The following is a 12539-nucleotide window of genomic DNA, read 5'->3' on the forward strand; positions in this document are numbered from 1 at the left end:
TTTAATCTTTCCTTAGAAAGTTAGTATCAAAATTTGAATAAAATCAAAAGTTACCAAAGATTCATCAACAAAATATGACCTTGACTTTTGGGCAGGGGTGAGGGGTGTAAGCTTGCATTTCACGTGAGGATAAATCTAATATCGCTGATTTCGCAAGGAGATAATAGTAAAAATCAAAAATATTACAAGTCTTTTAGCCTTTATATAAGTTGAAGCCAAGCATAAATCCTCTTCCATCACCACGAAGGTTAATCGTTTGATCCTTGTCGAGTTACTATTACAAAATCAAAATTTCACCGGTGATAGACCTCAAATCCTCGATATTGCAAGGGGTATTATATAAATTCAAGACTATTTAATTTAAAGATATTTACAAAAACGTGATTAAGTTTTGACGAAATACAATTTCGCAAGGGGTATTACTAAAATTCAAAAATATATAATTTAAAGATATTGACGAAAAAGTGATCAACTTTTGATGAAATTACGATTCCGGCTCATTATTCATTTTAATTAGCAAAATATGAAGGGGTCCAATAAAAGTGATAATTTTGCAGGTATCAAGTGACTATCTCGCAGGTTTCACTACTTTTAGTGAGATTGTCACTTTAAAGCTGTGATCTCGTTAGTTGAAAACCTTGGGATTCTCACATTCATGTTTTGGGAATTAAACTGAACAATTAGCCAGAATTGTAATTTTGTCAAATTGAACTCATGAAATGGTATTTTATCCTTTAATTTAATTATATAACTCGATGGGAATTCTAATTTGATTCAATGTATTTCAAATTGACTCGTCAAGTTGTTTCCAATGACCTAAAGAATTAAGTCAATTCAAAATTCCATCAAGTCTAATCATCCGAATTTCTAGATGAATAACTATGATCTCACCATCCGCATCTAATAAATTAATTAGCTCTTATACTCAATAGAGGTTTTTAAGTGCATCTTTTAACACTTATGAATTATAATTAAAATTTATATTTTCTTTTTGACAAATAGTAATATAACTTCAAACTGTGGTCAATTTCTATCTGACTCAGTAGTTTCTTGGGCAACGGAAAATTGATTCCAATGACTTTAAGAGTAGAGTCACCTAGAAATTTACTTGAGTCGAATTTGGTGGAATTTACAATTGAATAACTATGATTTTACATGACCTGAATTCAAAAAAAAGAAACTTGATATTGATCAGGCTTGCCTAGCCAAAAAAAAAAAACAAATCTGAGAGTTATAAATAGTTTTTAAAATTCTATAAATAATTTCTTTTTTTTTTTTTTGTGAAAATTAGTACCTGTAACTGCATACTCGGTCCAGTTTTTATCTGACTCGGTGCATTTACAAGTTAATTTGATGAGTTGGTTCCAATGAATTTTAGGTTTAAGTCACCTCAAAATTCAATTGAGTCAAGTAGAATCAACAGAGTTTTGGTTCAAATCATCTCCACAATATCTCTCTCCATAAAATTGTATTAACTTTCATACTGATTAAAAAAAAAGTTATTTTTGACTAATCAAAATAAGAAACAAAACCAAAATTCAAAAACTTGACCTCATTTATATAGGAGTTTTGTTTGATCTTTACTACCATGATGAGGTAAGTGTGGATTTTGTACATGAAAATTCACATTAGTTAATTCTTTAAAGAGTTTAAGTCCATTGACTCAGGAATTAACTCACGATCCCAAACGTACAAAGACAACATCCAATGATCGGTAATTATCCTCGTGAAGTATAATTAGAATATGTACTATTGAGATACACATAAAATCCCAACTATTGGATGTTGATGTTGTACTTAATACCGTGTGATACTTCTTGAACTATATTTCTTTAGGCAACAAAACCCGACGACCCATATATTACAAACTACTTTGCAACACATTATATAACTAAATTATTTATTTGAAAATTTAAAAATAATCTCATAAATTTTTATGGTATAATGAGGGGTGAGTATCGTTAATTATATATTATTTAACAATTTTTTATTACAAAATTACCCTTACATTATATTAAATATCATAACACACTAGACTATCAATTGAAATTTGTAAAACCACCTCCTAAATCAATTATACAGATAATTTTAACCTTACATACACATTGATATCGTTAAGTATGCTTTTTCTTTCTTTCTTTTATTTATTTATTTATTTGTTATTTTTTTTATTTTTAGAGGGGGAGTGGGGGTTTTCTTCGGGTGAGGCCTGATACATCAGTCGAAAAAAATAATATTAATGAGAGGACGAGATTACCCCGAAAGGAAACGAAAGAGGAGTAACTATATTGCCTTCACAAACAAAAACCTTCTAAAAAGTATATCTTCAAAGAAAACACCTTTAGACTCTCTAAACAATTTTCACGAATAACACACAAAGCATGTCTATTGCAAATACTTAGTTGAACACTTCATTCGATAGACTAAGGAATTTCAAAAGGGAATAATGATTCTGTAAGGATGATATCCTTACACACTATAAATAAGATATTTCAAAAGGATAAAAACAAACAAACTTTTGAAAAAGAAAACCTTTGGAAAATTAGGATCTAGAGCCGTTGTTTGTAGTTGAAATTGAGAAGAAATAGAAGTGGGCAGAGAACCAGAAGTGGGAGGAAAAACAACCAAAAACTTCTGGCCTAGAGAGAGGGTCAGTTACAATGCCCTCTAAGAAAACCCAATACAGAGCAAGTCCTTGTAGAAAAGTATGTGCTCCAATGAGTGCAAATCTTATATACAATAGATATTATATGAATGTTACATATCTTCATAATGTCCCATTGATTAACCATCATGAAAGTATAACTGAAAATCCTAAAGAAGATCAAACAGGGCTTCCATATAGGTTTAAGACATAAAGAACCCCTTTGTTTCCTGTCTCCTATCAATAAACTTTGTTACAAAATGTGATGAGTCGAATAGGCCTTTTAGGTGTTACCAAGACTCCCTTTCCCTCTCTTCAGATGATAAATATTTCTCAGACAGTTTGAATCAAACCCTTGTTTGACTCTCTTGGATGATTAATTCAGGTTCGGAAGGTTGCGGGCATTGATGAAACATAATCAGATATTTGGCTCCATGTGCACCCCATAATTTGAGGTGAGATGGTGCAAAGCTTGAGAAGGATGTTGATACCTTGATACCTTGACATTTGTAGAACAGATCCGATCCAAATAGCAGTGATCCGAACCATTTCTTTCTGCAATGTCTCGGAAACCCAAGGACTCAATTGCATGAATATGGAAGACATGGCATCTTATCTCATTCTCCTCGTCTTGATAAATTGGTCAGCAACTTTGTTCTCATTCTTAGTCATCTCTAGACCCTCCAAGTGATCATCTATTTCTCTATTAATCATAGAAAAAAAAAAAATCTTAAATATACTACAGAGAAACATAAAACACTGAACACAGAATCTTCCATTTAATAAAAGGAAACAAAAAAGATATTCCAGATGGGAAAAAAAACAAAAAACAAAAATTGAGAACAATATTCTCAGGCAAGTAGCTAGAATGAAGTAGTAAAAAGACCAAGTACTAATATCTTTAGACAATACATGTAAACATATCTCAGTAGCCCATCTTAATCCAGTTCATGATTCAAGTACATGAATTTTTTTAAATAACTAATACATTTCACCATTTACAATTCAAGTTAGTTACAAAAAGAATTTAAAAATAAAATAAAGAAACAATTATGTAGCCGAGGTAAATGAAAATACCATATAAATTAATTAAACTCGCCACATTTTAAACTAGATAGATGAAATTGAATGAAAACATCATAAATAGAAAGATGAAAAACACAAAATCCCACCTAAAGAAATAGAATATTACATAAATTGGTTTGAACTCAACAAATACGAAAAAGCTTGTGAAGCAAACATATTAAAGAACATTGTGATACCAATAAAATAATGAGAAATCAATATCTCAAGCTCTTACATAGCTTGAGGTCCAAAAAACCTAAAATATATATATATGGGAACGGTTCAGCAGCCCTAAAGTTTGCCAAGTTTGGTGCCAAATATTTTTCAAAATATGGGTTAGAAGCTTTGGAATGAGCCGATTTTTTGTGAGAATGATCTCTATGATGAGGAGATCATCCTCACCAAAAATCAGCCTATTCCAAAACTTCTAAACCCATCAAAAGTGATTTACAAAAATTGGATGGTCCACGATTCTTCAACTTGTAAACTAGGGTTAGAAGTTTCAAAATGAGCTGATTTTTTGTGAGGATGATCTCTTCACCGTAGAGATCATCCTCACAAAAAATCAGCCTATTCCAAAACTTCTAACCCCATCAAAAGTGATTTACAAAAAATGTTTGGCACCAAACTTGGTAAACTTTAGGGCTGCTGAACCGCTCCCTATATATATATATATATATATATATATATATATATATATATATATATATATTATAAAATGCATCCCTATGGTAGTGTACATAGAAAATGCATTAAGAAGTAGGACCTACGGTAAAACAAAGGTGGACAACTATTTTTTTTTGGTGATGGCGATTCCGGACCCATAGGCCTGACTAGCAAGGGCGAGGCAACTAGCCTCTTAGAGCACCATATCTCGTACAAATCTCCCAGGTACATGCAATACCCCACAAACCACAAATACCAGTTAATAGGGACAAATCCCTGCGGGTCGCCAACGAGGGGGCTTGAACTCAAGACCTCTCCCTTTTTGAGGAATGCTTTGCCCACTATGCCCAACACTCGTTGGTTAGGTCCCTACAACTATATGGAAACTGCTTCCTTTGAGAATGTGCACGTCCACTACTTCTAATCTGTTGCACCATTCACACCCAGGGTCATCCCCTTCTTTTCTAACATACGCTTGAAAAAAATCAAACGTCTCCCTTCCATGTCCCTGGCTATTAGAAATGGTGCCCCAAAAAGTACTTGAGCAATTAGTTTTAGTATCAATAAAAAAAACTCAATATTCAATAATGTCATTATATATATATAAAGGGTATATGACCAAGTTTCATTAATCATGAGATGTCTAATGAGGTATGAGATATTGCAAGGTCCTCAAATATCATTGTAGGATAACCCAAGTGTTTGGCTTGGGACAGACACGAGATATTTGGTCATCCAGATCCTTATATCTGAAAATCACAGTCAAGAATGAAACTAGGCACTTCATCTGGTTAACTGCCAGCATGTTGGTGTGATCTCATTAGATGAGAATCAGCGAGATCTTGAGCTAACATGATCGAGATACACACAACATATGGGTGCTTCATTGTACACTGACTAATTGCATGTAAGAGAATTCCAGGTTGAAACCTACTACCTATTTGAATTCTCTTACATCATAGACAAAATTCAGAAGCTCCTTAGACCTGACAAACTCATTTACTACAAAGAGAGGATCTGGTTGCTTTAATTAATATACTTAAGCGGGTACAAATAATGATGGGTCATGAAACAATACAAATTAGGTGATTCCGTGAATCTCTTGACCAATGGCGAGTATCCAACAAGGAATTTGTACCATTAACATTGGGAGAAATCAAAGTTTGGGGAAAGGTGACATTAGATAATTAAATCCTGCCGGTATTATATTTTCGAATATTTTAATAAACAATATCTTCATGATAACATTATTCTTTACAAAACATAACTCAAATAGGTTTAGCCCATGAACTCTGATGTCCCCATCAATTGATGCAGGACAATGAGGGAAAATGATGAAATATGGGGGATTAGGGGATCTAATTTGGGATTTGGGTAAGGATTTACAAAAACAAGAAAACAAAAAACAAAAAAAAAAGTTTATAGGGTAAAGATTAAAGATTAAGAGAATGGGGAAAGGATTAAGGGTTGAAGAAAATGATTTTTAAGAAATCAAGGTTCAAGAATCAAAGTTAAAGAATTTAAGAATCAAAATTCAAGAACTCAAGAAATTAAGAATCAAGAATTCAAGATATCTTGAAAAATCAAGAAAACATAGTTTATGGATTGGTTTCTTGAAATGATAAACAGCTTCTTGATGGATTCTTGATCACTTGCAAATAAACAGAAGAAGAAGATAGAAGATGATAAAAAGATTAAAGAAAATGATATATTTTCCTTTAAATCACCCCAATGATTTTCATAGCATCAATCATATTCAAATGCACCAACAATCAAAACAATAAAATGATTCTATTTTTTTATTCATTCATCAACTATCTAAAATCAATTATAATAACCACATATATAGGCTAGACTCAAAATCTTACTCCTAAAATTATATAAAAATTGACACATTTGACCTTGAGATGCAAATCTCGTGTAGAATTGATACTCTATCAATATTTTGACCATAACTTTCTCAAAACTCGTCAGAATTGCAAAATCTTGGACTCGTTGAATAGGTAACTGAATAACCTTTCAAACGACACCAAAACCAACTTAATACAATAAGTTTTGACCCCTGAAAACAAGGTCTAAATAAAAGTGACTTGAATAGTACCTAAACTTAAATCAAATTCCTAAACTAACCTAATAATGAACTTCTATAATAAATAAGACTAGAAAAATGAAATAGGCCCATAACTAAAGTCCAATAATTAAAATAAAATAAAATCCTACAACTAAAACATGATACAAATAGGTTAGGCCCATGGACTCTGATGTCCTCTCATCAAAAATACTGCTCGTATAATATATACAAAATTGGATGAGAAGTGGACAAGTTTGTCGGATGAGAAGCATTGTAAAGAATGAATTTTATAGCATGAGAATGTAAGAATCGCAGTTTGCACAATATTCTTAATTTGGGTCTTGAATTTGTCATTTTTTATATCAAGTTTGCTCAAGTTTTTCCATAAATAAGAAGGAACTGATCGAAATATAAAAAAGTAAACAAGATTAAGAAAGACATTTCCCTATATATAGAATAACTTCCTTAGGCAAGAATTTGAAACAGCATTAGCATCTCTTGAAGTATTGAAGTATAAAGACATCTTTTGTTCATATTTCCCCATCACATGTTACCATGAACTTCTGATTTTTGAACCTTACGTAATGGAGAACCTAAATATATGGAAAATGTACACAATTCAGTCCTATAATATATACCCTTGATTGGTTTCTTAAGGTCCATAGTTGCCTATATTTCCCTGTTTTGTCAAGATTTTCATAATCTCTTAGATGTTATATGTTTAATTGTTTTCTCGCTAGGAAAGCAAGGGATCAATCGTTAACAAAGGTTAAGGTGGGTTAAACGAAATTGGAACCTAGGTCATGGATCAACTCTCCTCAAGACTTTACCAACTTAGCTAAGTGACAACTTTGCTTAAATGTTTTTGATGACAGCGGGTCCGGACCCGTAGGCCCAACTAGCAAGGGCGAGGCAACTGGCCTCTTAGAGCACCATATCTCACCCAAATCCCCGGGCACATGCAATACCCCACAAACCACACATACCAAGTAAGCAAGGATAAATCCAGGTGGGTGGCCAACAAGGGGGCTTGAACTCAAGACCTCTCCCTATTTAACATGTTACATTTTATTAGTTAAAACTCAAAAATAATGAAGACAAGCAAGGAAAACTAACGAGTTATATACTTCTTCCCAAAATGAAGGTGAATATCAACTTCAGAAATATTGGCATTTAATATATATATAATTAGAAGAGTAGTACCAAACCATCATGGTCTAAAGTATAGACTGTCATACCATCCCTCGCAAGTTCTCTTGGGTACAATAATAAGTATCAGCATTTTGTGTTCTTGACCCCGGTGGTCCCTATAAGTAACAAAACCCACTTCAGGATAACATTAATAAAACTATATAGAGATTACTTAGCACAGAAAAAAAAAAAAAAAAAACCATATAGATGCGCATGAGCGAAGTTCCAAGCCATATTCATCATGATCATAGCTAAATGAGAAAGAAAACCTTAAAAATCTCATCATTTAAAATGTAATATAATTTAGATGTAACAAAAAATCACATTGGTTATATATTTAATAAGCATACCATTGCATGCAAGTTGCGGTGAGTGCCATAATAACCACCAACGGCTGGAGTTCTTAACTCCCATTGTCCCTATGAAATACATGAAAATCCAGTTTATTTACTAGTCAAAAATGCAGAAATTAAGGTGAGCTAACTAACTAATTAAGCCATACCATTTTTTGCAAACTATCTTCAGCATTGCAACAACTATTAATAATTGATTCTCTAAAGCCCATTCGTCCCTACAGATATAAAAACTAGCTTTATATTTTTAATTTTCATCTAAACTATAGTAGAATTAAATACACATATCATACTCAATATGGTTAGAGGTATAGTTTGCCATACTACCTTTTGCAAGTTCTCTTGAGTACCATAATAACTAGCAACTATTGGTGCTCTTGGCTCCACTTGTCCCTATAATTAAGCATCAAAACCCACTTAAAATCTGATCAAATTAATACATATGGTAACAATTAAACTGTGATACAATCTCCGGCACACTAGTTTGAGTGCCGTAAAAACTAAATAATAATTATCACTCAAGGTATCTAAAAGCCCTAATTCAAACATTGGGAATATAACACAATTCTAATTTCTAAGTATCGGTATGCCATACCATCACTTGAAAGGCCTGTTGCAAGCCAGCAACTTGAACTTCTTGCCTTAATTGTACCTGCAATATGTAAAAGGAATTCAGTTTAAAATAGCGCATAACACCAACACAATCACAACATAAATATAAACCCATCAAAATTCTACTTACATTTGCTCTTTTTTTACTCTTCTCCATTCCAGATTGAATTTTCTTGGGACCCCCTTTTCTCTTGCTGACCTGAGGATCAAGCACCCCTGCTATAGATGTTGGACTATCACCTTGTTTTTCTCCATTATTGTGCAGGCTATGAGTTGTCGAAGATCTGGGCTTTCCAGCACTCTTAATAGAATCATTCTCAGTCACACATTTTTTAATGCCTTCTTCTAGAACACGCAAGGCAGAATTGTAGCTCTCTTGAGATAACGACCCTTCCTCTGCTAATCCGATAGCTCGTTTGCATAAATCATTGTAGCGTTGAGCCCTAGATTGCACTGGATTAGATCTTTGACTTAAAGAATGCCTATTTTTTGCATCCTTTGTCCACCGTTTCAAAATATAGTGGGATGGGATGTTGAACACACCTGAAAATTGGAGAACAATCATCGCATGTCTACAAAGAAAGCCGATGAATTCAAAAGAATGACATGAACGTAAACATGAACATGAAACATGTAATTTTGTTGGGTATTTTAAAAACAATCCCCCTGTAAAATTGGTGATATTAGGTTTACCCCCTTGCAAAATGCAAGATTAGGTTATCCCCTTGACCGTAAGTCAACGTTGATTTAATAGTGGGATTTTGATATTTTCCAAATTTTGATTTAGTAATTTAAGTATTCAAAGAGCATTTTGAAAGGAAAAAAATCAAAATTTCATCGTTAAATCATCAAGAAAATACAACGTTATCTTACTGTCCAGGGGGTAAGCCTAATCTTGCATTTTGCAAGGGGTAAACCTAATGTCACCAATTTTACAGGGGGGTGTTTCTAAAATACCCAATTTTGTTTCATTGTATTAGATCTTTGACTTAAGGAATGGCTATTTTTTGCATACTTTGTCCGTCGTTTCAAAATATAGCGAGACAGGATATTAAACACACCTGAAAATTGGAGAACAATCATTGCGTGTCGACAGAGAAAGCCTTTGAATTGAAAAGAACGACACGAACATGAAACATCTAATTTTGTTTCATTCCATATCACTGTGTAGTCTTGCTGCTGCTCCAAGTCTGTCACCCTAAATGTTACATTTGCCTCGTCTTCCTTCTCTTTTACAGGATGACACGCATGTGCTCCCATAATCTCAACTTGAAATTTCTTAAATAGTTCTCTAGTATAAACTGATGACATTTGTTTCTCATAAGGTGATGGGGACTTCAATGGGGGTGTTGTCTGCCATGATTCAAAATCTGCTTGGGCTTCCTTTTCACACCTATCATGTAAAGCTACTTCATATTGTTCTACAAATTCTTTCAACGTGGATTTTCTAGTCACATATTTATCAAAGAATGAGTTTATGCTTTCACATCGTTGTGACGTAGACATCCCAGCAAAAAATATCTCTCTCATATAAGTTGGCACCCATTGCTTGTGATCTTCATACAAAGATTGAATACATTCATTGTCTCTGAGCTCAAATCTATCAATCATTTTCCACCATCTTCTTTCAAACTCCTCATCCGTCCATGACTTATAGATGCATTTGTTAAATTTTTCTATAAAACTTTCATGTTGTTTAATCACATGACCAAGCTTATCAGAGATCTTTCTCATAATATGCCACAAAGAAAAACAAAGTTTGGAATTTGGGAACACCTCTGCAACAACTTCTTTCATTGCCTTGTCTTGGTCAGTTATTAGCACTTTTGGAGCTTGTCCATCCATCGCTCTAAACCATGTCTTCATCAGCCACAAAAAGGTTGATCTACTCACATCTGCGATTAATGCACAACCAATCAACATGAACTGCCCATGATGGTTCACTCCTACAAACGGAACAATTGGCATTCTATATCCATTTGTAACATATGTAGTATCAAAAGAAACTACATCGTTAAAATTGATATAATCATGTCTACCCTTGGCATCAACCCAAAAGACATTTCGAAGATGTTGGTTTTCATTCAAATCCAATGCATAGAAGAAGTTGGGATTCTCTTCTTGCATATGGATGAAAAACTCGTGCATAGCTTGTGCATCTCCTGCTTCCAAACCCAATCGTCGTTCTTTCCCAAAATCATTTCTAGTTTCATCCTCAAGACAACAAACACTTTGATGATACCCACCACAATTTACTGAAACCTCACTCTTCATTACTCCAACGGAATGCAAGTTACGGATCTTATCCTTGTTCGGAGCGATATCCTTATGGCATCGAAAAAAATGTGAGTGTTCTTGCAAAAGCTCATGGTTATGCTCTTTAACAAAAGAATAAACATACCATGTACCATCCGTCCTTCTCTTTACATGCATTGCCGCCTTACAATCTATCTTTGCAGTAGGCCTTGGTTTGCAAACCTTATCACTAGCTTGCTTAGTTCCATATCTACAACACACAAATTTTGCATCTATAAATTTATTAGAACACCTAGAACGACGACTATTTCTTTTGCAAACACCGAACCCTTCCCGTCTAGCATAGTACTTGTAAAATTCAAAAGCTATCTCATGAGATTCAAACTCCATCCCCACATAAGGCTCTAAATTTTCATCACCTCCTTCACTAGCACCAACAACAACCGCAGAACAATCTTTGGCGGGAGAATTCACACTCGAATCAAATTTTTCAACAACATTTAATCCATCGTCTCCATTACACATTGTGCTTGGTTTGATAACATTTTTTGTGGTGATGGGGTCCTTCCCTTGATCATCCATCACACTTTCTCCTTCACCTGGACGTCGTTCGAGATCTATATTCATGGAGAGAAGTATCAACAAAAAAAATATATATATTCTAGAAAAAATCAAGAAAAATCAGTAATTTTTCCTCTTCAGTAACAAATCTCCCATCAAAACACCTGAAAAAACAATTTTGTAACATAAATTAAGAGCCAAAGATATAAATTGACCGAATTCTGACCATAAATTGTTCTATTAGTGGATGATTTACAGCTCTAATTAAGAACATAAACTACATTGAAAAATCAAATCAAATGGGGAAAGAACCTGTGAAACAAGCAACCATTGCGAACTTCGTCGGAATCTGACACCATATTCCCGGAGTGATTAAATATCACCGGATTCCGGCAGCCGTACGTCAACAACCGACCGTCATCACGTTCGATTTGGAGTTAGGGTTTCAGATGTGAAAAGAAGCTTTTTTTTTTTTTTATTAACTCTTTGTGAAACGTACCCGCGCGGGTAGATAATTGTTGTCTCGTGCGAGTGAGTGTTGATTCTGTAACGCCGTGAGCGAATTACCCAAAAAGCCCCGAGGAATGCTTAGTCCCACGCTCTTGACGAGGAGCGTGGCAGTAACGCTCTTCATATTGCACACACGTCACGAGAGAAAAATCCAAAAAAGTTTAATTTTATTATAAGGGTAATACAAAAAAAAATTATTATAAAAAAAACTAACACATTTTTTATAATTATCAAAACAAATCCAAATCAATGCTTCAAGTGCCGAATCTTTTTTTTAAATGGCGCACGCTCTATGACGTTGGCTCACAGCCCAACAAACATTTGATGTGACACAATGACATTAACAATAGAGAGAACTTCTCTCTTGTCCCCTGCCCACATATTTATTTTCTTAGATTTCAAATCTTAAAAAGGGTCGTTGGGCCTACATTAACAATCCAACAATATAATCTTTTAGATTTCATGAAAATATTTATATTTAAAAAAATATTATTTTTCAAGCTTGATCCAAGGTGTTGGAAATGGACAATCACCAAGTACCCAAATTTAAAAATAAAATTCAATAATGAAAAATAACTATTTTTTTATTTTTTATTTTTAAAGTTCATAT

General features: G+C 33.7%; 1 protein-coding gene across 6 annotated transcripts; it reads right to left on the reverse strand.

The window, feature by feature from the left end:
• Nucleotides 1–2710: 2710 nt before the first annotated feature.
• Nucleotides 2711–11922, reverse strand: LOC147410120 (protein FAR1-RELATED SEQUENCE 4-like). 6 transcript variants are annotated; one of them, XM_086432342.1, is made up of 9 exons: nucleotides 11732–11921; nucleotides 9664–11475; nucleotides 8733–9145; nucleotides 8586–8642; nucleotides 8318–8383; nucleotides 8140–8208; nucleotides 7988–8056; nucleotides 7685–7753; nucleotides 2711–3347 (listed from the first exon to the last, which is right to left on the reverse strand). In XM_086432342.1, exons 1-9 carry the CDS (start codon nucleotides 11748–11750, stop codon nucleotides 3336–3338), a joined length of 2586 nt encoding a protein of 861 aa, XP_086288468.1. In that variant the 5' UTR covers nucleotides 11751–11921; the 3' UTR covers nucleotides 2711–3335. The 6 variants fall into 6 exon arrangements, with proteins under 6 accessions (XP_086288468.1, XP_086288469.1, XP_086288470.1 ...); XM_086432343.1 differs by having other exon boundaries at nucleotides 7650–7753; XM_086432340.1 differs by lacking the exon at nucleotides 2711–3347 and adding an exon at nucleotides 4401–4887 and having other exon boundaries at nucleotides 11732–11922.
• Between the last annotated feature and the right edge of the window lie 617 nt (nucleotides 11923–12539).

This window comes from Akebia trifoliata, chromosome 2 (assembly GCF_017979445.1).
Source record: "Akebia trifoliata isolate Shusen 1 chromosome 2, ASM1797944v1, whole genome shotgun sequence".
NCBI lineage: Eukaryota > Viridiplantae > Streptophyta > Magnoliopsida > Ranunculales > Lardizabalaceae > Akebia > Akebia trifoliata.

Bases quoted from the DNA above. Each gene is read 5' to 3' on its own strand.
- LOC147410120 (XM_086432340.1), bottom strand. The intron at 9,146-9,663 runs GTGTGTTTAATA...TCCAATTTTCAG, and splicing joins GATTGTTCTCCAATTTTCAG to GTGTGTTCAACATCCCATCC. The intron at 7,754-7,987 runs GTATGCTTATTA...TGTTACTTATAG, and splicing joins ACCGCAACTTGCATGCAATG to GGACCACCGGGGTCAAGAAC.